The sequence below is a fragment of the Leuciscus leuciscus genome, assembly GCF_965113295.1.
Source record: "Leuciscus leuciscus genome assembly, chromosome: 10".
Taxonomy (NCBI): Eukaryota; Metazoa; Chordata; class Actinopteri; order Cypriniformes; family Leuciscidae; genus Leuciscus; species Leuciscus leuciscus.
The window spans coordinates 39,200,287-39,228,095 of NC_138734.1; the positions used below are offsets into that span (position 1 = coordinate 39,200,287).

The following is a 27,809-nucleotide window of genomic DNA, read 5'->3' on the forward strand; positions in this document are numbered from 1 at the left end:
CCGATTCATGTTTTATTCAGCACCAGCCATTCAACATTCAAGACCTTAATGCAACAAGACAGCCTGCCTTGTTTTTCAATCCAAATCAGCGAAGAAAAGCGACCCTTAACGTCGTGAGAAAGCGATTGTTTACAGACATCAGGACTGACTTACTGGACGTACTGGATCATTCTGAAGATCTAAACAGACACATTCCCAACATACTTTACGCACATAATAAGACTGATGAAGTGTCTCTCGTCATAGAACAGTCACACCACCAGAGGGCAGCAGTAAGCATTGCTCCTGTTTGGTGGATCATCTAGTTTGGTGGGACCATAACTTCCCAAAATATAGCAGTCAAAACGCCTTATGTTCATTTGCCGCCCATATATGAAGTCAACAGCTTCTAAACACACATTACAAGTAAATTTCATATATGGAATTAAGTCAAATCTACTTAACTAAGTTAAATACAATTAAAACAAAGAAAATAAGTAACTTAACTTGGCCGGTTGAAGTTGGAGATTACTTTTTTTAGAATACTCTGTTTTAAGGACATTTTACTCAAACAATATAACACTGCTGGTTTTTAAAGTATATGCTTTACTTAGAACATCCATGTAAATAATACAGTAGATAGTGTCTAGACAACATATCTGCATAATAGAGGTAATGTGATACCCACCCGATCAATACTTGGTACACAATACACAGTAATAGTAGCATTCGTTGAATCATTTTTTGAGTATGAATGTGTCATTTTGAGTAGAAAATGAACTCCAGATGTTACAAAACAGCAACTTACTAAACCTAACAACAAATACAATGATAAAACGGTGTACAGAACAGTGAAAAATGCGACCTTATTAATTATTATTCATGACCAGTATCAGAAAGTTGAGTGGGTTTTACTTCATTTTATAACATTGATATTTACACTTTAATTTCTACAAGCTTAAATTGAGTACTAATATAGAATTTAAATTAAAAATGAATTGCCTGAATTAACTTATTCAGGTAGAAATTATACGTGTTTGTCTTTACCACAGAATAATGTTTATCAGTCCAATGCTGCTCAAAAGATTAGGGTCAATAATTATAATTTTTGCTTAAACAAATAATACTTTGATTCAGTAAGGATGCATTAAATAGATCACAATTGGCAGTAAAGACATAAAAAATACTCTAGTCACCCAATGCCAATGTTATCAAATTGACACTTATTGTGAAGTGGTATTGATTCTGCATTACTGGGAAAAGCTGTTAGCAGTCACTGACCCCCATCAGCCTCAGCAGTGAAGCTCAGAAACACACAGGAGAGAGAAGGGGATTCTCAAAAGACTTTTCCATAATTCCTAAGCCATAGATAAAGAAAAAGCAGGGGAAAAGGTTACACGTACATTAACTCTGTCTTGTGAATCTCTGCAATCCTTCTTTCCAGTTTCTCTGAGTGCTTGGGGAAGAACTGGAACTTGGAGCTGTAGCCCTCTGGATGCTTTCCCGGGTCGTAGTCTCCAATCTCGGCTGCAAAGTAGTCATAAAATCAATCTTTCATCATGCAACCATTCGTAGTGTCATACCTCAGCAGTGGAGCGGACACTAAATCAATCTTTCATCGTGCAACCGTGCATTTTAGTTCACATATGGCCATGCTAACGTGTTTTTTTAATGAGCATGCTCTGTGAGAGCAAGTGTTGGGGGCCATATGTTCTTTGCAAGGGGTTTGTGGATTAGCATATAGTAAGAGTCCTTTAATATGCTGTTTGCTTCTGCACTTGGTACCAGTGGCAAGCGCTGACGTCTTAAACCGGGTGTGCTGAGCGCAACGGTTTATACGCTTTCGTCTAAAGTAAATTTCCCTATGGAGAAAATACTATGAAAATAGTTTCAGATATGACTTTTTTATTATTTGATTTAGTCTAGTATTGTATCAACCACAATGTGATTTTCAGTGATTGACAGCACGTGTTTCCTTGCGCATAAAATCCCCCATATGCCAGCTAACCAATGAGAATGTGGAACAATAATGACGATGCATAACAACAGAAGGTAACTGGGAATCTGTTTACCCAAAACCCTTCATAACTGGTACAGATTTTAAGAAAATGACAGTAGTTTGGCAAATTAATAAATGATGGACAGTTACATACGTATTACCAACAAATAACAAGGGATGATATAGTAGTGTTAATATTAATAAGTGAGTCCACAAACTCACTCTCTCAAATGGCTTTGGTGTGCAGAGCATTCTCAGCTTATATGACTGGTACCCATAAGCCTCTCTGAGTCCTGACCATTGGGAACAGTGATGGAAAAGCGCATCTTTAATTCAACAGAGTCGTCTAAAACATGGCCCTGATCAACCTGTCAAAGAACATTACTGTGCATCCCGACCTCTAAGCTGCTATTTTCCCTTCTCATGTGACTAAACCTCAAACATCTCTGTAGACTACTGAACAAATACCCAAATTCAACTGAGAGAGAACAGATTAAAATAATTGATTCTGGTATTGAAAATAATGTTGGAAATTCATGGGGGAAAAAAAGCGTGCCAAATATTTTTTGAAAGATTCAGTATTTTATATTAGAAATTAGTGATGCACAGATACTACATTTTTCTGCCGATACCAATAGCCAATTATTCTGAATGATATCTCAGATAAGGAAAAAAAATCTCTCCCAACTAATGCTGTAAACTAGAGTTAACCCTCTCATCTAACACATTACTATAATATTAGAGGTTAAAAGTAACAAAAGAACTCAAACTATTATATTCAACTGCAATATATGTTCAGATATAATAATTACACTTCAATAAAAACTGTATAATGTCGCTATTTTTTTAACTGTGAATGTGTCATTGTCGCATTAACTTGACAGCCCTAAATTCACCATAGTAAATTTCTTCACACACAGTGTAAGTTTCACCAGTTTGAATGTCTGACCAGTTTTACACCCCCTTTTGATTGCATACAATTGCATTTATCAGCTGATACTGATCATTCATTGGCTGATACAGAACATTCACAGTAAATTTTTTTTTTATTTTGCCTTAAATTTTTAAGTACAATCAACTTGGATGTTTAAGTCATTTCAACTTAAACTACTTAAATTAAATTACTTAAAATTACTTAAAACTCATTTTGATGAGTTAAAGCAATGTAAAAACATTTGTCATTACTTATTAATCATATAATTTTTTCACAGTGTTGGTACATCCCTATTAGAAACAAATATATGTTTAATTGTGTAATAATTAAAAATAAATTAGGCTTAATTCAGGTTGATTGGGACACTTTTTCCCAATATCCCAATGAACCTGAATTCATAAAAGTACATTATATACACTATCATTGTAAAGTTTGGGGTTGGTATGAGTTTTTAAAAAAAATTAAAGAAGTATCTTATGGTCTTTAAAGTTGCATTTATTTGATCACAAGTAGAGTAAAAACAGTTAAATTGTGAAAATTACATTATTATATCTTATTCCTGTGAATGCAAAGCTGAATTTTCAACATTATATTATTGTCACATTCTAATATGCTGATTTGCTGCTCAAGAAACATTTATTATGATCAATGTTCAATGACTGATGAATAGAAAGTTCAAAATAACACTTATTTGAAACAGAAATTGTAACAACGTAAAAATCTTTACTGTCACTTTTGATCAATTTAATCCATTTTTGCTAAATATTAGTATTATGTATAAAAAATAAAATTATAAAAAATAAACCTTTTTAAATCTTACCGACCCCATACTTTAGATTGGCATCACACAGCTTCTGTCTTAAGTATTAAGCTCTAAGGACACAATTTCCTTCTACTTTACCTTGTAAGATGTAAGCTGCCAATAAGGCTGCGTCAGACGTTTTGCAGAGGAGACGGCCGTGGTACAGATCTCTCTTGATCTGCAGGAAGACGAGATACCTGCAAACGGGACACGGAGAGAGCACATGAAGACACCTCATTTATTCCATTACCCTGAACACATGTGTTTGATTATGTAAATGATTAATCAAAGGTTCAATCTTACACCATTTATCTGTAATGAGGGCTGATAATGAAGGACGCAGAGGTGCAAAGTGAAACATTTCACAGGAGACAAAGAAAACAGTACGTGTATTTAACACTCTCTCAAAACATGCTAAATATTTCTCTTTGAGTTGGTTAAAATCAGCTTTCTGTTTCCAGGGAATGAATCGAGAACAGGATTGTTGTTTTGGGAAGAGATCTCCTAAAGCAAACCGCTGTGTCAAAAGCATTTGAGTTGGGGAAAGAGAGACTGCAACACGCACAGACATCTGTCTCTCTGGCCCTGTCTCAGTTCAATATAATGTTACAAACACAGATGCTACTTTATATAATTATGCATTTGGAGCTCATAGACTGGATTTTAATGGAATGGAGAGAGTAAATGCAAACTATATTCATATGATTGTTTAAGAGCTTCCAGTAACACTTTAGATTAGCGAACACATATTCATTCACTATTAACTAGTTGCTTATTAGCCTGCATATTAATTACTTATGACCATATTCTTCTACATAGCTAAACTTAAAGGGTAACTCTCGCCAATATGCAACCTAGGGTCTTTTTGTTAATCTACCCGAGGCGAACTTTCATTTATAAGCATAATTAGAATGGAAACGCCACTTTTAAGTTTGACCGTATTTCCGTTTTCGGTCGAATTGCCTTTTGAATGCTGGGGCACTTTTATGATAGGATCAAAAATCGCTATTTTTAAAACACTAAGAAGGCTCGAGACAACATGAAACTGTGCTTGAAGTATCACCAGGGGCTCTACACATGAACTCGAGCATTGACAACATTGTTTGTGTACACAGAGTTTACTAAAAAGAAAGATTTTGAACAACTCACTGTCTCTGTGTCCGCCGGCATTTTGACAGTCAAAAATAGTCGATCTCCGAATGTGAATGAACTGACTCTGAATTTTAGTATTGCTTCTTATATGAGGATCCTTTTTCAAATACAAGGTCAATATTGATTTTCACTAACGACAAAACAACAAATTATCCGTGAATTTATATGGAACCAAGCTTTATGAGCTTTCCATCTTTACTCTCCTCCCTGTTACGTTGCATTCGGAGATCGACTATTTTTGACTGTCAAAATGCAGCGGACAGAAACAACAACAGCTATAGTGAGTTGTTCAAAATCTTTCTTTTTAGTAAACTCTGTGTACACAAACAATGTTCTCAATGCTCGAGTTCATGTGTAGAGCCCCCGGTGATACTTCGAGTAAAGTTTCATGTTGTGTCGAGCCTCCTTAGTGTTTTAAAAATAGCGATTTTTGATGCTATCATAGTCGTGCCCCACACACTCCCATTCAAAAGGCAATTTGACCCGAAAACGAAAATACGGTCAAACTTAAAAGTGGCGTTTCCATTCTAATTATGCTTTTAAACGAAAGTTTGCCTCGGGTAGATTAACAAAAAGGCCCTAGGTTGCATTTTGGCGAGAGTTACCCTTTAACCACTACAACACCTACCTTATTTAATATCAATAAGCAATAAAGAGTTTATTGAGAGAAAACTCCTATTTAATAGAGAATATGTGTTTCGTAATCTAAAGTGTTAACGAGCGTCCTGTGAGGTTTAAAGCACCAATGTCACATTTTCTATTCATAAATCAATCCAGTCCCAATCTGGTACTTGGCTCCTCTCACCTTCAGTGCAACATGTGTCCCGTGAGTAAAGAGCGACATGCTTGTCTTTAACTTCTCAAAGTAGGCCAGCCCAGCTAGAGCTAATAGCTTTTCGCATAAGAGGCCATAGGAGCTAAAAATGCAATTATGTTCCCTGAATTCTCTCTAGGTGACAGCAGCAAAATGGCATTTTCTGTAGCCACCAGTCAATTTCTGGCCTACATATCAGCTTCCTTCTTTATCCCTGACCTGCCATTTACGGAAACACGCTCGAAGTGTCAGTGTCGTTTGGACAAATATAGGAGCAGCTAAATGGCAAAGTATTGGGCTGAGATGCTTGTTTTTCCTCGGTGGAATATGCACTTTACCCAAGATATTTTCCAATAATCTAATAAATAGAGAAAGTGGATATGCATCACTAATATAAACATAACAATATTTAATACTAGATTATCTCATTATAGGGAGATAAAAATGATATTGTAACAAAAGTGTCATGTTTTATATGCTTGTAGATTTTTAAATGTGAAGGAAAAGGATGGTAAAAGATGACAGTATTAAATATCAATAAATATGAATATATATATAGATATCTTTTATATTATATTTAAGCAATAAGCCCCTTGAAGCCGTGTTTTACAGTGGATTTAGAACAGCTAAGGGGCATTTTTAGGCATGATACGGAGCGGAGCTAACCCCCTTAGCTGTTCTAAATCCACTGTAAAACACGGCTTCAAGGGGCTTATTGCTTTTATAAAACGTTACTCCATAAAAAAAAAAAACCGATTTTTTAATTTTATTCATAAAATAAACACCAGCAACAAAAAAAATATGTAAGGAATAATTGACGACAGGCCGTTGAATTATTAGAAAAATAATGCACACCCGAGGTGGTAATGCGGTCACGACGCGAAGCGGAGTTACACCTCGTGTGTGCATTATTTTTCTAATAATTCAACGGCCTGAAGTCAATTATTCCGCTTATACTACAGTTACCACACCTCGAAACATTGTTCAGATTATGTATTTCAAGACGTTTGTAAAGTTTTTGTCATTAAAACGCTCTTGTATGTAGGACTAATTTCTTACGCATCTAATCCCATGCCTCCGTTGCTAATTCCAAAACGTCATTTCAGAGTTAGTAACGGAGGTTTGAGCCACTAATGCTGGGGACACACGACTCGCTGACACATTCTCTGACTGTTTTCATCGACTGCAGCAGATTTTAAACACCGACTTTGAACACAGACTGAACGCGCTGAACACGCGTTTGGGCATGATCAGTCATAAGTATCAAATTACATTCATAACCGGCCTTAAAGTGTGTTCCCGGCTTTATGCAGTTATTAATGCAGTTATTAGAGAGAGATGTTGCAATAATGAGACAGAAAAGCATGTGCGTCAATATTATTATTTATTAATTAATTCAATTCGTTTTAATTAATTCGTTAATTCTTTTTTTTTTTCTATTATTGACAGATGACAGTAGACTAGCCAAATAAATGAAACCCAAAGCCCTTTTAACAAGTAGGCCTATCAATAATTATTTATTTGTTAAATTATCTGCAATAAAAATCCGTGCTGCAGGACTATCCATTTATTTAGCCTATAGGCCTATTCAGTTTAATTTTCTATTGATTAGATAGGACTTTATAGTTTATTTATTCAAATTAAACTGCATGTTTCTATTGATTGTGAAGCTAGACATTGAAAATTGCAGATCAAGCGCACGGGGCGAAATGCTTTTTCTTGTTATGAATTGTATCCTATTTTCCGTTATTACAGTTGACTACGCGAAGTGATATGGAACTGTAATGCGGTCAAGACCTGCCTGGAACTACTTTAGCCGTGCGTTTCCCTGAAAATAATGCACACCTTAGAACGTTCGTCAACCAATCAGATTCAAGCATTCAACAGCCCTGTAGTATAAAACATTATAACACATTTATTCCTCCGCCAAGCAATGTAGTTCCAAAGAGGTTGCTAAGCAACACATGCAGCAACAAAGAATCACAAACAGTAGTTGCGCAGTAATACTAATGTAATGCGGTCACAGGTGTGTGTTTGTTGAGTAATTTACCACGGCTTCGAACCAATCAGACCAATCAGAATCAAGGACTGGAACTATCCGTTTTATAATATACTATATGTGACCCTGGATCACAAAACCAGTCATAAGTCGCACGGGTATATTTGTGGCAATAGCCAACAATACATTGTATGGGTCAAAATTATCGATTTATCTTTTATGCCAAAAATCATTAGGATATTAAGTAAAGTTCATGTTCCATGGAGATATTTTGTAAATTTCCTACCGTAAATATATAAAACATGTATTTTTGTGAGTGAATGCAGCACAATCGCCAACATAAATGGACAACTTTAAAGGCGATTTTCTCAATGTTTCGATTTTTTTGCACCCTCAGATTCCAGATTTTTCAGTAGTTGTATCTCGACCAAATATTGTTCTATCCTAACAAACCATATCAATGGAAAGCTTATTTATTCAGCTTTCAGATGACGTATAAATCTCAATTTCAAAAAATTTACCCATGTGACTGGTTTTGTGGTCCAGGGTCACATATTATCACTGTAATCAGTGACGGTAACCGGTTTCTAGGATGCATCTTGGGTGTGAGTGACTTGGTTGTCATGAAAATCATGCTAATGACAAGTTTGTGCATATTGAGCAATTATCTTATTTTGTGACCTGAGCAATTATAAACACCGAAAAACTCTCAGTATGGTTTTACTGTGGAATTATGAGTGGCAGAAGAAAGTGCAGAGAGACAGAATCAATATTTTTTTCTTTGCTCAAGGTGGATGCATTTCTTTTTTTCTCACAGGGAATATGCTAATTCTTCCACATACTCTAAACCAGGGTTCACCAATCTCGGTCCTGGAGGGCCGCTGTCCTGCAGAGTTTAGCTCCAACTCCAATTAAACACACCTGAACCAGCTAATCAAGGTCTCATTAGGCATACTAGAAACTTTCAAACAGGTGTGTTGGAGCTGGTTGGAGCTAAACTCTGCAGGACAGCGGCCCTCCAGGACCGAGATTGGTGAACCCTGCTCTAAACGATGTCCTTTTCTGTCAGATAATATCCCTCTGTTTCTCACCCATACCTCTCATTAGTCTTTCTGCTCATTCTCTCCACCTGTCTCTCTCTCTCATCTAATTTCCTGCCTTCAACCCTGTTCATCCTCTTGTTCCATGTCTCTTTCCCACTTCTCATCTCATTTCAGTGTGATTTATTACTTTGTGTTTCCCACAAGCACTGTATTTCACAGTACAGTAAACACTAGCGGTCTCCCTCAACTTCACACATCAATCTCTACCTGAAATACACATAAAAGATCCATACCACGCTGTGCGTTTGTCTCTTATATGCGCACACTTTCAATAAAGCGGCCCTCGTTAGGTTCTAAGAAGCACTCAGTATCATTAGATCTTTTTTCAGGTCGAGTGTGTGAATTTCTGGGTGACCTCATTGCAGGGGATGAAAGCTGGAGGCTAATCATGTATCATTCAGAGGAATCTGTTGAGAGTCATACATCTGACCATACATCTTCTCTCAGTGAGTGAGAAACTGCTTTGAATTTTGAGAGTAACAGCAAGATAAGAGGGCTTTAGGCACTTGCATATGTTCAGGGTGCTTTAAGATCCTTTCTATTTCGATGAGCGATCTCGAGAAGTTACTCAGTGTTCACATACTATAGAATGTCTACAAGCACTCAGTTTGTTTCATTTTAAGGAGGGCTTTGGTTACTATAGAATTTTTAGACAGTCCATAGTATGCGAACAGTAACTTCTTTGAAGATGCTACGCTTTCAACCAGTGCATTCTGGGATTTTACAATAAATCTGCAGGTTTGACATATTTCTGTAGGCCAAAACCCACAACTAGCATTTTAGCACCTCCGGCTAAAGTCGTCCTTAAGTCAGTGTTTTTTTTATGGGTTTTGGTTAAATGCTTGAAAAAAGTCTGTGGTTAACACAAGCTCAAGAAATGCGCACATTTTATTCTACGGCATAAAATACATTAGTAATACCCACCGTTTATTTGTTTTTGACAAAGGCGGTTGTTAAAGCTACACTGTGTAATTTTTTTAGTTGATTCTTAGCAAAAAAAATTCTTTCAAAAATATATGTGCTCATTAATGTATATTTACTTCTTTAAAGTAATAAAGTATTCTCCTAAGTTTATAATCTGCCATTGAAGGTACATACGGGTGAGGGGTTCGAATGCCGGTCGCCATGTTGCCCCTCCATCTTGAAACTACATTAGCCAAAGAGGGACATACCTGTAAATTCAAGCTTCGCCTTTCACGCTTTACACTCAGTGACACAGAGACGAATGCGAGGGGGAGATTACTCGAGACTGCCGGCAGATTTGAAAGATTGCTGATGGAGGATCACGCCTATTCTCGAGGACATGTAGCAGAGTCGCCAAGGAAGCGAAAGAGAGAATTAAAACGTCAACGCGACAGGCAAATCAGCAAGACCAAAGTCAATATTAGAGTAACTTTTCCCAGATGGAAAGAGCTCATGAGGAGCAAAGATTTTAAAACGGACACCGAAGTTGCCTGCTTTCTTCTCAACAGGTAATTCAGCCTATTTGTGTAAATTTGAAGTTTTATAGTTGCTTGTCTAACCATAGCATGGTTGTGCATAACGCCAGAATGACCTCTAGTATAACTTGCGTTACTTTTCCTCGCGTCAATGGTGAAAAAGTATTGTTTACCTTGTAACATAAATCTGTGCTGCGACGGATCACAGGTGATAGTTTTAAAGGCGCAATTGGACGAAGTCGAACTGGAAGCCATGTTAATCTTGGAATAATACGGCCACCGTAGGAGTTAAAACGCCCTCGAAATTGAAAGGAACAGAAACTAATATTCACTGGGTAGTAATATACAATTTCACCGCTAGATGGGGGAAAATATCACACAGTGTAGCTTTAACAAATGGCTAAATGGAACTACAGAAGTTGTCAGGGACAATAAGCGTCATCACAGGGAAACTCATCAGCTGTGTCCAAAATCGCATACTATCTTGAGTAGGTACTTATTTTGATTAAGTAAAATACTTCACGACTGCTAAAAAAAGTTTGTTCTATATAGTATGAGTGTGTGTAGTAGGAATGTAATCTGGACGTATTAGATTCGCCATGTTGCCCTTATCATGTGACCTACCAGCGTCAGTTACGTCACTTCACCTCCATTCATCAATCCTCTCCTGTGGCCTCATGGGATAGTAAAGTGTCAAGTCAAGTCAAGTCAAGTCATCTTCATTTATATAGCTCTTTTAACAATGTAGATTGTTCCAAAGCGGCTTTACAGAGATACAAGGATAGTTTAAAGTAACAGAGATTGTTTTGGCTTTATAGCGGATCTTGAATAAAGTTATTTTCCAGCTAAAGTTAATATGATTGATACACTTCCGTCGCAACGATCATTGGTTATTAACTTGGGGGCCGCTAACACGACACCGTTTTAACCAGAAACTCTACACAGACTTTAAACGCGAAACATGTGAGAACGCTGATGGCGTGCACATGCGTATTACGAGTTCAGTCTATTGGTATCCATCATATGCACACTTCAGAATCTCGGAAGTACTAGGTCATCCGGGTACTTTATGCCTACTCTTTATGAGTACTGTGAATTCAGACATCTTTTGTCACATGTTGTTTTTCATCTGCTATATAGTAGGGAAGTATGCGATTTCAGATGCAGCCTTCTACTCACTAAAGCCTCATTATTTCACTAGCGCTCTTGCAAACTATTCTAGATCAAACTGTCTGGGAAAATGTTTTTAAATAAAGACTGAAAGAGTTGTCGGAAGATTATTAATGGTGACATTGAAGTCATGCAACCATGGTGTAGTTAATTTATAGCCTAAGCTTAGCGTTTTACTTTTGGCGATTGTACTTTAAACTTCATAAAAGTTGTGTTTTGTTAACACATTTGTTAACATTATCATGAGTGACTGAACGACTGCCTCCTCCTTATTATCAGCACCACACTGTCACTTAAGCCCTTTGCCAGGTTCCCGACTGGAGTGTGTGTGAGAGAGAGAACTGAATAGAGCCTCGTCATCTCCGCACTTCTCCTCGGGTCTCTTCTCGTAAGCCCAGGAGGGGAGCAGGGAGGGATTCCCGCAGTGCTAAACCACGAGTCGCTGGACCAGTGTGTCCGTGCAGGGGTGCATGCGTCGCCGCCGTCGGGCTGAGAATGGCCAGGACGCTTGACCCTTGTGAGGATGGGCCGAAACCCCTCGCGCCCCAAACCCCCTTTACCTGGACCACCTCCTCTGAACACTACCTTTCCTTCACGTGCACCAGCACAGCAAGGACACCAGATCCCCTGTTTATTTTGGACACTTTTACCCCCATGGACGCTTCCCCTCTTTGGACATTTAATGTTAATTAACCCACTGTCTCTGTCAGTATCATAGACTTTCTTTCTGCAATAATCCAAAAGCCAATGGGAAAATCATTTTGGGTTTTTGTTGCGGGAACCAGAGTGATGCTAACATCCAAAAATACATTATCACTGCAGTGCTCTATTGCAAAACTGGCAATATTAAGCATAAAGAAGCACAGTGTCTCAAAGCACCACCGGCACAGCAAAGTCGAATGGCTTTCTGGTGCTGCCAAACATCTGCTGCCATTTCGTTTGCAACACTTCAATCAAAGCAGAGCTTCAGGCCTAAGCTTAAGGAAATATTTTATGCGAGAAACTGAGCCAGATCTGTAATCAGTTGCCATTTAATTATGTGACTTAAGTAGTGAATGCAAAAAGCAGAATTCATTCATTGTGATAGCTCGTACCTGGTGATCTCCTCCTTTAGAGCTGCAGGATCTGGTGGGTAGAACTTCACCCGCAGACACATGGTGAACGGAGGTTGTGCTGTGTGGAGAGAGAAAAAAACATAAGATTAACATCCACACTGAATTATTTTTTTTTTACCTTTATCCATTAGTTCTCAACAAGGGGCCCGGGGCCCACAAGGGGCCTCCGCAAACTTACAATGCAGCCGCAGGATGACTTTAATATTTAAATGAATAAATGTTTATCAATATATTACAATACATTTTTTATTATTCATATTTCATTTTTTTATTATATTCTATTCTTTTATTAAACGACACAGTTCTGGAATTCAAAATCACAAAATGCTAATTAATTAAATATATGAACAAAGTTCAAGGAGATATCTTTGTGTATTTGTGTTGGACAATAATGGGGGTTGAGAACCACTGCCTTAATCAGTATTTTAGTCTTGTCAGAAAATAATATCTAAACACCTTTAAAAACAAGTTTACTTAAAAGCAACACGGCATTAAACATTAAGTAATTTTGCAATATATATGAATATGCAATATTCTTGTTTTCAGGGAATATATCAAGAATTACGTTTCTTACCCCACTGGCATAAAACATGAATCTAACACAATTTTAAGAGATTTATGATTAAAACATGAGGAAGCAATCTGCCAATGGGCTAAAAAAAAAAAAAATCATATTTTCTGAACATTATTAATACGAAAGAACTTATGTAACAGTACTTCAAGTTAAATATGATAATTAACTATTATTTTGGAAAATTTGTACTTTACACTTGTACTACTAAAAATAAATTGTTGTACTGTTTTACTCTGTTATGCCTAATAATTTCAGTTGGACCCCAAAGTACAAATTACGCAGGTCAAACAACTATACAATCTGCTGTTTCTGGATTCTCAACATCTTATGAAGTCAGGAAAATTGTGATTAAACAAAGTTTTACAAAGTTTGAAATTAAAGTTACTTTAATGAGAAACTCTCCAGTGTCTCATTATCTCATCAGTCTGTTCTAAGGCAAAGAAATGTGTTAACTTTTTAAAAAACTTTAAAGTAGAAAGTACAATTAAAAGTGGAAACTTTTTTTACTTCGGCTTTTAAATGACTAAACACATTATGTCAGAATAATTTCTCTGTACCTTCTACAACACTGTCTATAAAATCAAGTTTTGCTTCTCAAGTAAATGTATCTTGCTTCAAGGATGACAAGAATTCTGATTAAGAAATGAATTGTTTCTTCATTGTAGTTTGTGTGAGATCATAATCATACAAAGTGAGATTTGAGTAAATAACGTTCACACCAAGAACATAGTTTAGGTTCAATCACCCCAATGTACAAGAATATGCAAGTCCACACCACAACTATAATAACAATATTGGATTTTACCAAGCTGACATACTATATAACAGTGGCAGCCAATCAGAATTCACCTTGAGCATTTAAAGCGGCAGACGACATAAGCGCTTATAATAAACAGAACCCTATTGTGCGTTGGCGTGGAAGCTAATAGTTATCACTCTTGATGTGAACGGGCCTTAAGCGCATTTCATGGCCAGTTTAACACAAGCAAAGGTCACCGCATCATCAAATGACAGCTCCTATTTAAGAACACACCATTTGTAAATGTATAGTACCCATGAATCCCATTAGCATGCTTCATTACAGTCACTATAGTGATGATATTCATAATTGCGCCTTTATGGAATCTAGCACGCTATAAACAAGATCTGACTGATGATACTTACATTTCATCTGCTTAGAAATTGACTTGGTGAACTCCAGCCAGTGCTAAAACAACAGAAGAGAGTGTTTTAATTCCTCACTCTCTCACACACACACACACACACACACACACACACACACACACACACACACACACACACACACACACACATTTTGACAGAGCACATGTACACACACATATTACATCTATATTTCATCTAACACATAATTACACAGGAGCAGGTGGTCAGTGTGGGTAGATGTACAGAGATTGTATATCAGGATGAGTGTGAGATGGGGGGAAGGGTAGATATATTAATCATTTCATCTCATTTCTTTCCTCTCCGGAGCGAAATATTAGCACATCTTCGACGTCACGCTGAGATTCTATCACTGCTATTGTGTGCAGCCCCAGATAAGCCAAATCAGCCAAAAAGAGCCATTGGATTTAAGAAAGAAAGTATTTTTGGGTCTTAGTGCCTTAGGCTAATGTCCAGAAATAGCATCAGGCTATTGGAATTTGATTTCAGATTATAGCGATATGAAAGCTTTTTTGGACAATATTTCCCATGCCACATTATAGTATTCTGGATTGTCGGCTAATCTGTGGCATATTTTGTCAACTAGGAATGTTCTGAAGGGAATTGTGAGCACTTAGCAGACGCTAACGTTGTTCCATTGTGTCGTCTACAGTCGAGCATCAGTTAGATGTCCTCATTATTATTTATGTCACTCAATGCGAGAGGCTCCCAAAGGGGGGGCAGTGAAAAAGACAGATATGAAGACACTCTAGATGTATGTATGTTAAACCTGTACACTCTCAGGTTTGCATTTAGCAGACAAAGATCAGGACAGATCTCCAGTTTAACAGGATTTCATTAGAGAGCTATACAGAATTTTTATTTAGATTATAAATAAAATAAATAAAATTAGATTACAATTTTGAAATTAACATTTAATATAAATTCTATTATATATTCAAAATATTTAAACAATTGAAATTTTGTAAATTTAAAGCAATGTTGTAATTCGTTAGCCTCATAGCATAATTGCCTAAGTCATTTTTTGTTTTTCCTTGTTTTCCAAAGACATTGAAATATGACTTAGGCAATTATGAATTGTTAAGTAAAACTAAAACTTAAATAATAAAAAATAAACAAATATAAATGACAAGTCCATAATGACATTTCTATAACTTACACAAGCATTAAATGAAAACTTTTGTCTATTAATAATAGTACATAAATAAAAATAACACTGATTTGAGGACGGGTGTTTTAGCTATTATTTTCACTCGAGTATAACCACTGACCACATTAATAAAGTATTTTGTAAACAGTAGCAGTAAAGAAACCAATGACTATAATCCCATTACCTCTAAAAGCATTTTTTAAATCAAATTAGATTAATTCGATATTTACATTCTGGAAGCAAAGGTGACAATTCTGAAAGTTTAGCCATTTTGACATTGACTATATGAAACATGCACAGTGTTTTCTCACAATACAGGGCCGATGGAACACTAGTGTTCTCACACTGTTACGTGTTTCTTGTGTCTTGTAAGGACTTGTGTATTATGTCGCGTTCCAGGCAACCTGTAACCCGTGTTTTTCCAACTCGTAACTGGGAGTAGATCGTTCCAGGCAACCTGTAACCCGTGTTTTTCCAACTCGTAACTGGGAGTACATCGTTCCAGGCAACCTGTAACCCGTGTTTTTCCAACTCGTAACTGGGAGTACATCGTTCCACTTCCAGGCAACCTGTAACCCGTGTTTTTCCAACTCGTAACTGGGAGTAGATCGTTCCAGGCAACCTGTAACCCGTGTTTTTCCAACTCGTAACTGGGAGTACATCGTTCCAGGCAACCTGTAACCCGTGTTTTTCCAACTCGTAACTGGGAGTACATCGTTCCAGGCAACCTGTAACTCGTGTTTTTCCAACTCGTAACTGGGAGTACATCGTTCCACTTCCAGGCAACCTGTAACCCGTGTTTTTCCAACTCGTAACTGGGAGTACATCGTTCCACTTCCAGGCAACCTGTAACCCGTGTTTTTCCAACTCGTAACTGGGAGTACATCGTTCCAGGCAACCTGTAACCCGTGTTTTTCCAACTCGTAACTGGGAGTACATCGTTCCAGGCAACCTGTAACCCGTGTTTTTCCAACTCGTAACTGGGAGTACATCGTTCCAGGCAACCTGTAACCCGTGTTTTTCCAACTCGTAACTGGGAGTACATCGTTCCAGGCAACCTGTAACCCGTGTTTTTCCAACTCGTAACTGGGAGTACATCGTTCCAGGCAACCTGTAACTCGTGTTTTTCCAACTCGGAACTGGGAGTACATCGTTCCAGGCAACCTGTAACTCGTGTTTTTCCAACTCGTAACTGGGAGTACATCGTTCCAGGCAACCTGTAACTCGTGTTTTTCCAACTCGTAACTGGGAGTACATCGTTCCAGGCAACCTGTAACCCGTGTTTTTCCAACTCGTAACTGGGAGTACATCGTTCCAGGCAACCTGTAACTCTTGTTTTTCCAACCTTATACCCGTGAAAGTGCACTGGAACGGCAGTCAAACCCGTGACTTCCCACCCGTGAACTCGTACTAGATCGATGTACTCCCAGTTATGAGTTGGAAAAACATGGGTTACAGGTTGCCTGGAACGCGGCATTACTTCCTGTCCCGTGTGCCATTTTGTAGTCAGTTTGTAGTTTTTCCCATTGATTTGTAAAATATATATGCATTAAAAACACATATACACATATATATATGTGTGTGTGTGTGTGTTAGTAAATGGACTTGAACTTCCATAAACCTGTAGAGTAGTGTATTCAAACATTCTGACACGCAAAGTGAAGCATTCACTTCATTTTTCGTTGATTACGTGTTTCTCTGAGAACAATACGCTTCATGCGAAATTACGCTGCGTACTCGTTGCGCGCTTTGAAGCTTCAGTGTCATACGTAACATCCCTAACATAAGGGCCTGGCCTCACATGATTTACAATTTTCAAACCTGTCCTTCTAGAAGGTTCATTCCATCAATCATCAGCTCTGTCTCTTTACTCCAGTATAACACTGAGAGTCAGTCTGACCAGTGCAGGATCAATACAAACACAGCCCACCCAGAACACACATGAATTCATCACTTATTAGGCATCATAACCAATACGCTCTAAGAAGTCACTTTGAGTATCCTAACATGTGAAGCTTTATCGTAATAAGAAAGCTGTGGACATGAATGCAGAAATGATGAATTGGTTCTGCGCATTACCGTTGACCTTGGACTGTTCGACGCGAGCCACATGGTGGGACACTCACCCGTTGTTTATCCGGATCGACATATCTAATGCCAAAATAGTCCTTCTCCAGCAGGTTTAGATGGTGGCAAATGAGGTCGAACAAATACTGGCCTTTGGCGTCCCTCTGAAAGACAAAGAGAATAACAAACGATCAATAGAGCAGAAGTTTATTATTTGTCTGGGTATGCACTTTATTTCTGGACCAAAGAAATAGGAGGAAGGACTGAAGAAGACCAGCCAAATAAAACTAAAGTTTAGTGAACTGAAGGCTGAGATGGAAAGCAGGGGATTTTAATTACTGATGACATTTTTATTATTATTATTATTATTATTATACATTTGGAGAGATTCTGTATAGTCAATATGAATGCAGAGAGTCTTGGGATTTTCATTTCATTTCCATGACCTTTTCATTCATGATAGGATTTCAAAAAATAATGTCGGAGACGGGGAGACTGCTGTGCTGGGATTCATTTCTATTTGTATGCCAGGTCCAAAGCGGAATTACTTGATATAAGCATTTATTATTATTATTAATGAACAAATCTCTCCAATAAAACCCACAACAAACAGACTGATGTTATGTGATGTGCAGCAAATTTACTCTAAAATATTTAATTGGTTAGATAGCCCAATATGTAAGCCAGAGCAAAACTAGAAACATTTATTCCATGACTTTCTAAATGTATCACTCATTTCATTGAATTTTCAAAGCCTGGATATCACAAATGACTGTAGAAACCTGAGAGTCTGTCCGAATAAATGTACAAGAAGAAAGAGATGAGAAAGTTAATAGTTTACCAACACTGCATGGATAACCTACACACCATTTTATCGTTATTTTTTACACTTAATATGTCATTTGTAGTGGCACACAAATTCTACAGTGTTCTCTATCAGTCAGTCACGTTCCACGTTACATCGAATGACTGACACATTGGGGTCTCACTTGGGAGCCCAATCACCTTTGAGTGGTAAGAAAACGGGCCAATGGACATTGGCGAGTGAGATTTGCATGGCTAACCATTCCATCGGACATACGGATATATAACCTTGTCGGCAACTCACTCATGCAGGTTTGTGCTGAGGAGTTGAGACGGGATCCCGGGATTCAGCAGGTGTTACAGGGTCCTTCAGGGAATGAGGGTTATGACAGTAACCAAGACGTTTTTCATAGTCTCAGACTTTTAGACCCCACTATAACAGGTCAGAACTGCATAAGCTCATTATCTCAAACGGTTCCTCGTCAGCTCAACAGTTCTTCATAACTAGGGAAAGATTCGGGAGAAGAAATGAAATTCCATAAACCTGAAGTCACTTTTTCTCTCTCCGCCCACCTCTAATATCGCACTCATATGCATTCAGAATCGATTTTCCCCTCAAACAAACAACACAGTCTTTCGCTTTTGCAATATTTTTTCTCTGTAATCGTATGCGATCAGAGATTGAAGTGCAAATCAAGACAATTCACCCCCAGTAGCAAGTCTTCAGGCATGAATGATTTATTCTGGATTAAGACTTACTGTAAGAACTTGGCAAGCCATACGCAGCCTATAGACAAATCATTCTGTTATGCAGAGCTTGGGTCACAGTACGCGTACAGTGAGTGTATTATAATGTAGCATTTCTGTGAGATCTCATCTCGTGTTGCTCTTTAAACTGAACAGTTCCCTCTATGAATCATTATATTTACATGCAATCTGAACGCAATCTGAATGATAGCAGATGCGAAAGATCTTAAAGAATCTGTTAAAAAAAAGAATACATTTATTCAGATGCACGAGAATCTCTTCATAAACACAGTCAATAGCTTTGTTTACATTCAAAGTTGCGAATTTATCTTATGCGTAAAAAATATATTGCGTAAAACATTTGCGAATAAAGCAGCGTTTCCATCCCATGTGTTCAAGAGAACAATCATCACTTCCTGGGAAATTGGCGCAAAATATCTCTAATAAAAAGGGACGTTGCTGCAATCAGGGAAGAATTTGGCTCTTTTATCCTAAATAATGAATGATTTGTGCCTCAGCTACGCAATAAATGCGGTTATTATCTTGCGTTCAGATGCTGGTGTTTGGACATTTTTAATGACATATTTAATGACTTTGGCTCAGGCATTTCAGAATAACTAAAACAAATATTCGAGATGAAACTGATCCGCTGGTTAATCCAGTTATCTAATCACATCCTCTGTTGAGGCAAAGTCATGTGAGTCTTTTTGTTCCACATCGAGGGATTTATTCAGTAAATGTGTGTTGCATCGGAGTTTATGTGTATGTCTTATCGCATAAAAAAATTATCCGACTTAATTGGAGCGCATTCGTTTTTTTAAATTTATGTGCATCCAGCGTTATTTTATTTTTTATGTGATATCCAAAATTTGCATAAAAACAGAGAGAAAGAACTGCGGTGGACGGTCACTCCGCAAGCAGGATGTGTTCTGTACCTCTCAATCACAAAACCTCTGGAAAGCCTTTAATGATGCTCACATAATGAGATCAGCCAACAGACAAGCAACATTTTCAGCCAAATTGAGCCTTTCAGGCCCTTGTGTTGAGTATGAAAAGGGAAAAATATAAAGGTCAAACACAAAGTACAGCATTTTCATCAGCTTTGAAAGCCATTTCTAGTTCAGAAATGTTGTTACAGAGAAGCGGTTTCTGACATAATAACACTATTTGAACTTACTACTGTTATTTCTGTGTAGCTCAAGGAAAATAAGGCAAGGAGAAGGGCAAACGAGACTCATGCTGGTTTGTTTACTCTTGGAAATATCTTTTAGAGTTTTAGAAGGAGCAACAGACACGGGAAGAGTCATTCAGTAGCGATGCCTGAGTGGAGGGACCATCTGGCTGTGTGACCCCAGCACTTAAGAGTGTCTTTCACACACACACACACACACACACACACACACACACACACACACACACACACACACGCATAGGCACACACACACACACACACACACACACACACACACACACACGCACATATATACAGAATATACACTCAATGAAGAGCCTAATAGCTGATACCATATTCTACATCTCAAAAACACATTCCATTTCTCATTGCAGGTTCTCTGTGAAACAATTATAAAAATCTTTCAGTAGAAAACTTTTATGGTTCTATTTTCGGATAAACGAGCAGATGGAGGGCAGTGGACCATGAGCGCATGCGTCTGCCTGATGCCAAATAGAACATTCTGTGGGTGTCTAGAGACGGCTGGATAGCTGTATAACACACAGCCTTCACGCAGGACTGCTGGAACCCAATGGGACTGCCAAAGGGGACAAAAAAAGAGAGAGAGGTGCCCCTATTTGAGAACAGGACAGACCACCCCCGCATAGATGCAGAGAGAGCAGAGATGGACTAATCTCAGCGAGCACATAAGGTGAATCAATGATCATTATTATTATTGTGATAATAAAATAATATTACTATAATATTATTATAATAAATTAAATTAAATACAAAATTAAAATAAATGAAAATAAAAATAAATTAACATAAAATGAAAATAAAATAAATGTAAATAAATTTTAAATAAATTAATAATATTTATATTAATTAAATAAAAAAAACTAAAAATTAAATTAAAATAAAATAAATCTAAATAAAATAATATTTATATATATAGTTGTATTTATATCTTATGCCTAGTTTCTAAGAAGATGCGCAAATATATATATATATATATATCCAATTATTTCTACATTTGCCTTCAATCAGCCATTAGGTGTTGAAGTGGTAAAGGCCTGACAGAAGAACCTGGGGTTGAGTCTTTGGCAAAATGTGGACAGTGATATTCACGTTGATATTCTCAGGGTGAGTTACTTGTCAGCACTCAGACAAAGGCCCAAAGGATTATGGGAGAGCGCGAACCCCTGTCACTTCTAAGCAGGTTCCCAACTGAAGGCCCATAATCCATTATGGCATGCCTGCTTACAAGACTAAGGCTAAAACAGGCAAACACTCTCAAGCCTGTAACACACATACACACTTCCATCGGACTGAATATGACTATGATTGAGCATTACTCATCAATTGTTATGGGAGATTTATGTTCTCCTTTTCACTTACACTGCCTCCAGAGTTAGCACTAAAGCCACATAAAGAGGCTTTGAATAATTCCACTTCCCCATTACACAAGAAACAGAGCAAACGCACACTATTCAAGCCCATCTTTTTATATGGTGGAGAGAGCAGCACACAAAAATCCAGGGAGCCCATTCATCATCTAACTGAGATGGCTGGACAACACTCATTGTTCATCAGGGTGAATGTGTAAGCAGCCACTTAGCCAGAGATAACACAAAGGCAAAACCATTTATCTTGCACAGCTCTTGGATAATGAGAAGACTGTATTGGAAATAGCAGTGCTTTTAGTCAATGAAACATCACACCTTCAACCTTTACAAAGAGCGGATGAGGGAGGCCGTTTCATATTCGTCATCATTGTGGACTGCATCACGATTAAAAGCATTACATCAAAGCATTTTTATTTTTATTTAAAACATCCCCATTCATCTCAATGGCAGTTTCTCAGCTGATGCAGGACTCTCTGGAAGCATGCCATTTTAAAACTGATATATTACTCATGGTCACTCAGTTTTAGGCATGGACATATTTGAGCCAATTACTTAGCCATTGGAAAATGACATCATGACAACAGTGATTGGCTGATGAAAATGCACAAAATGATTATGCTTAGCTGTGACCTCCAAGGGAGCACTCAGGGAGAAATATAGCGAAATACTATTACATTTAAAGAGAACTGTTTTAAAATGTCATTTATTCCTGTGATGGAAAGCTGAATTTTCAGCATCATTACTCCAATCTTCAGCGTCACATGATCCTTCAGAAATCATTCTAATATGCTGATTTGACGCTCAAGAAACATTTGAAAATGAGAAGAAAAAAAAATTATATCAATGTTGAAAACAATTACGCTGCTTAATATTTTAGTGCAAATCGGGAAACAATTTTTATTTTCAAGATTCTTTGATGAAGAAAGTTCAAAAGAACAATGTTTATTTGAAATGGAAATCTTTTGTAAAAGGAAAAAAAATTAATGCATCTGTAAAGAATAATATTATAGTACGTAATAATATAACACTATTATAATATAATGTAATTAATTTTTTTATAAAAAATCTTAAGAAATCTTACTGACCCCAAACTTTTAAACTGTGTGTGTGTGTGTGTGTGTGTGTGTGTGTGTGTGTGTGTGTGTGTGTGTGTGTGTGTGTGTGTGTGTGTGTGTGTGTGTGTGTGTGTGTGTGTGTGTGTGTGTGTGTGTGTGTGTGTATTCATTCTACTATAATATTCTTCCTTCAACACTGTCTCTTCATAAACCTCTTCTCTCTCCCCGGCTTCATCTCCCTGTTTCCTGCAAACAAGCAAACAATCTGTAATTGCAGGATCTGTGTTATTGTGAGAGAGAGGAAATAAATCTTAATGAAGGGGTTAGAGAGATTTGGCTGATTAAACCTGATGTGGTATTTCAGCTCTGTTCAGAATAATGGACTAAACATCCACATATGTAGAGTGCTCAAAGGTCCCTGCTGTTCCCGTTCGATTCCATTAACTCCATCACACGTGATAAATCATATAGGCTTTCAGTAATAATCCGAAGATGCACTCATCTTTCTTTAGAAATTCAATATGGAGCAAACGATATTAGTGCACATCTGCATTTCCTTTAGAACCAGACAACTAATGCTAACTTTCTCTTTACTAACTGCCATGAAAATTGCTTTTATTTCTTCACGTACTGTACACGACATCTATAGCGTCATTACTTTCTGGAAATTACTCATCTATATATAGTAATATCATGTGTAACATCTTTCACACACAAAAAATAGATCAAATTTAAAATCAATGGCATTTGTGTAGAGTATAACATCACTGTTTTCCCTCTAACTGGTTAGCACCCCGGATGTAATCTTTTAGTCTTTTCAGAATAAAACATTGTTTTATAGCATGGTGGCATTCTATAAAAGATTGAATGTTTGTGTGTATGAATCACTAAGAAAAGCTTTTGTGGCTGCAGTCCAGAGGTTTTTGTTTGGACTTTCATTAGTAGATTGGCCGCTGGTGATGTGAATAGCCATATTTCCATCCACCTATTTTTATGGATATGACATAAAAAATTAAAACGCTGGATGGAAATGCCAAAACACGTAAATTGTAAAAATGTGCATAAAACTTGTGCACTCAATTAAGGCAGATCATTTTTTATCCAATAAGAAGACATGCGCATAAACTACGTTGAAACACATTTACTGAATAAATCCCTCGACGCCAAACACAAAACTCACGTGACTTTGCCCCAACAGAGGATGTGATTGGATAACTGGACTGACCAGCGGGTCGCTTTCATCGCACAGCATCTCAAATATTGGTTTGATCATTCTGAAATGCCTGAGCCAAAGTCTCTCATCAGAATAATTTGGTTTAATTCCCTCCCAGAAGCGTCTCACATGATTGTGTTCCTAAACACCAGCATCCGAACGCAAGATAACATGACAGCATTTATTGCGTTTCATCTGCGCTCGCTGAGGTAAAAGTCATTTATGATGTAGGATAAAAGAGCTAAAGTGGCTCCTAGATTGCTCCTAGAACTTCCATTATTATTACAGATATTTCGCTTTTTTTTTTTCTCCTGAACACATGGGATGGAAACGCTGCTTTATTCGCAAATGTTTTGTGCGATATTCCAATTTTGCGCGCAAGTTAAATTCGAAACTTTAGATGGAAAGAACTAGCTAATCATGGCAGAGGATAATGTAGCAACTGAAATTGAGTGCAAATTGTTACCACGCATTTATTGAGTAGATTCTATAGGTTTGCTTTTACAGTGAAGAAAGAAAAAAAAAAAATCTTAAACACAGGTACACAGCATGAAAAAGTCATTATTTGTTGATAAATACCGAGTTAAGCAGTCAGCACATTTATCAGGCAGTTAGCTTAGCATGTATTGATCGCGAGGTCTCCGGGGCACTATAGCTTAGCATCACAATGGCAAATAAAAGCTACAGATTAACTAAATACATTGCCATTCCTCCAGTCCTCGCTGTAATTCTGTTGAGCAAGGCTGAAAGTAAATCAGGCGGCCCTGACCCTTTAAAGACATTGGGTCTGAAACCTCAGTCAGTGGATAATTGATAATCACACACAGAAAAGAAGTTAGCATGTGTGTACAGCAGCCCAAAAGGTGTTTGGACCCTTAAAAACGACTACATTTAATACGTTTCAATGCATTAGATCACAAAATATCAAGCCAAGTGGCATATTGTATACTGTACGTTAAAGATAGCACAAGGAACAATTCCAACGTTCTGGCTCACATTAATGACTGTTTTACAGTGCCACAATTAATGACAGCACAGCTAAACTCACACAGGTTAAGCAGAAGATGAGTAATGTTTTTTCTAATAAACAGATAAAGTAATTGCTTTTAAAAAACATAATAAAACGAATAGGGTGAACCACACTGGAGTACAGGTACAAAAACTTGAGAACTGAGACCAGAGTCTCTTCAATCTCACAGTGTAGTGCCAATAACACACACCATTGAAAACAATAAACACAACGCCTCAATAGACTCGGTGCGGTTCCTGTAACGCGCTAATGCAATATGGGCTTCTGAGGAGCGATGAGGCTTTCATTAGAGCTGAGAAAGAGCAGGGCAGCTGAGAGGCAAAGCCACAGGCCCGATGAGATCTCCAGTTGCTGATCCGCAACACTCCAGTTCCTCAAGTGCTCTGATCCTGTGATAGACAGTCAGACAGACATCTACACACACCCGAGGGTCCACACGGCCCCAAGCACTGCATTATTCAGGGATAAATCAGACCACAGACCACTTCCTCAGAGCTCCACATCCAATTAAACAAGCAATGTAGGGCAGTCTAATCAATCAGTGCAATACATTTGAAACTAGGTCTTTAAATTCATATTTATTTTTGAAATGTTGCTGAATGTCAGATGCTGATAACTATTACACACTCACAACACTGCCTCTGTCAATGCAGTTTAGGGGAAAGTAAATTTAAAAAGTAATGCATTACAATATTGCGTTAGTCCCTATAAAAGTAACTAATTGTTTTACGTTTTATGTAATCTTACTTTACTTTTTCTCACCAGGGCTGGGCTTGCTTGCTTGTTTTTTTTTGGCAAATGTAAAGGCCCTTTCCCACAAAAGATTCAATGACGCAGGAGAAGAATGTTCAACACTCTTACTGCAGCAAAAAAAGAAGAAGAAAAAGATCAAAAGAAGCACAAATGTGATGTGTCATATTTCAGTCTTTTTTGGTATGGTTGAATTGGATCATCGAAGGTCAGCAGCAAAGACATAAAAAAGTGAGATTAAATACATAAAGTAGGCTTATTTGTGTTATTTAACAATTAACTATTGCAGGTTTGCGTAATATTCTGAGCAGAATCCTGCAACGGGTCGGGTACCCGTGGGTATCCGCGGGTACCCGCATAAAAGTGGCTAAAACGGGTTGATTGTGACATTCCTAAAATTCACGGGCGGGGACGCGGCCGGATAATGAACTCCTTGCGGGCGGGTAGCGGATGAAAAATATGTGCAATATTTGTATGTCTAAATTACCATTACACATACGCAAATATGTGTTTTAGTCAGGCCATCCTTAAAAATATTCTTGTTTGCCGTAACCCGACCGACCGTCAATTTAGGACCGACCCAATTTATTTTTTTTCTCCCCTTTTAGTCCGACCAAGTTGCGACATTAAATTTCTCTGTACTGTAGGCTAATAGGCCTATGTGTTGTAGCCCAGCCATTAAAAAACGATTTAGTTTCATATTCATGTTTAAATAAAATAATATACTTTAAAAAAAAATGTCATGTTGATTATATGAAAAGTGAAAAGCATGAATAAGATAAGATGATCCTGAATATCGTGAGACAAATGGAGTGGGCAGACATGATTTTGACCACTTCATTAAGTTTGTTTTTATAGAAAGCCTTTCTTTAAAGTGAATTTTGTTTTGTATTAATTGTATCTTAATTTTAATCAATGTTTCATCAACCAAATTCCTGGATTTAATAAAAAGAAGTAAATATAGCAGGCAGGCAATATAATCAGGACACGGAGGCGCCGGCGTGAACTTGATCGTCTCTTAAATGAACCGAAACTCAGCGTATAAGCTACTTGCCTCACAGACCTGAGAAATAGAAAGCATGAAATGTGTACTTTTAAACCAAACAATTAAAAACGAAAGAAAACAGACTGTTCTCTGCTTATAATCCGTATGAAATGTGCATTTCTCTCTGGTGCGTTCACTGCTGCGAAGATCGCGAGTCAGCATCGTCATCTTTGACACAGAAAACACTTGCTTATTAATAAACAATTGAAATGTCTCATTGATATATTTGACATATTAATAATCATTACTTTTCCCAGTTCTTTGTGACAGCTTTTAGGTGCGTTATTGGCAGCGCACCCTTACATGTTATATGAACGCGTCACCTGTGTGGTTTATCGCGGGCACGGGTCGGGGTAATGGGCCAAATATTAACGGGTCTGGGCGGGTGCGGATTTAATTTTGATATTATCACGGGTGACGGGTCAGATCTGGTGCTGAACTTTGCGGGTACCGGCGGGGGCGGGTCTCCAAAAATGGACCCGTGCAGGACTCTGATTCTGAGTTTGCATTTCACTGTTTTTAGCAATACTGAATCTTGTGCAAGTGAGATGAGTCAATGTCCTAACCCTGACCCAAACCCACAAATGTTGTGTAAACGTGCATGTTCACATTTAGTTTAGAACTACAATAACCATCATGTTCACACACAGCTCCTCTGCACTGATTTCTCTCAACATGGGGACAGAAGAGATGTTAGTCAATGAATGGGAAAACAACATAACATGCGTTACTTATTTGAAAAAGTAACTCCGATATTTTGTAAAAGTAATGCGTTACTTGGAAAAAAGTAATCTGATTACATAACTCGCGTTACTTGTAATGCGTTGCCCCCAACACTGGACAGAGGATTCTTGTTTCACAAAATGCTTTGCTCAGTGCTACAACTCCCAAAAGCAGCGGAGAGGATTCCCACTATGTCATGATGTGAAAGAAAGAAGCTAAGACTACGCATACCCAAACTGGGCCATCAAAACACAGTGGGGTGGGTGGGAGAGGAAAGAAGGGGAAAGAGGATGAATTTGCCCTAGAAGAAAACACAGAAAGAGAGATTCTGAGATACAGACATAACAACACATCAAAAAGATCCTATAAACACACACACATAC

General features: G+C 37.7%; 1 protein-coding gene and 1 long non-coding RNA gene across 6 annotated transcripts in view; both read right to left on the minus strand.

Moving 5' to 3' along the window:
* frmd5a (FERM domain containing 5a) overlaps positions 1-27,809 on the minus strand; it is a 116,681-nt gene that overhangs the window by 15,208 nt on the left and 73,664 nt on the right. For 4 of the 5 annotated variants that reach the window (XM_082182529.1, XM_082182530.1, XM_082182531.1 and 1 more), the window contains exons 2-6: positions 17,539-17,643; positions 14,245-14,287; positions 12,486-12,564; positions 3,814-3,911; positions 1,383-1,506 (exon numbers count right to left, since the gene is read on the minus strand). In XM_082182529.1, the coding sequence (XP_082038655.1) occupies positions 1,383-1,506; positions 3,814-3,911; positions 12,486-12,564; positions 14,245-14,287; positions 17,539-17,643 (449 nt within the window). Of the gene's footprint in view, position 1; positions 1,339-1,382; positions 1,507-3,813; positions 3,912-12,485; positions 12,565-14,244; positions 14,288-17,538; positions 17,644-27,809 lie in introns of those variants that run through there. The other variant, XM_082182532.1, reaches the window with a different exon arrangement.
* On the minus strand, positions 15,279-16,910 carry LOC309507393. Its single transcript, XR_014209137.1, has 3 exons — positions 16,259-16,910; positions 16,035-16,140; positions 15,279-15,922 (listed from the first exon to the last, which is right to left on the minus strand). It is a non-coding gene; the product is annotated as an uncharacterized lncRNA (long non-coding RNA).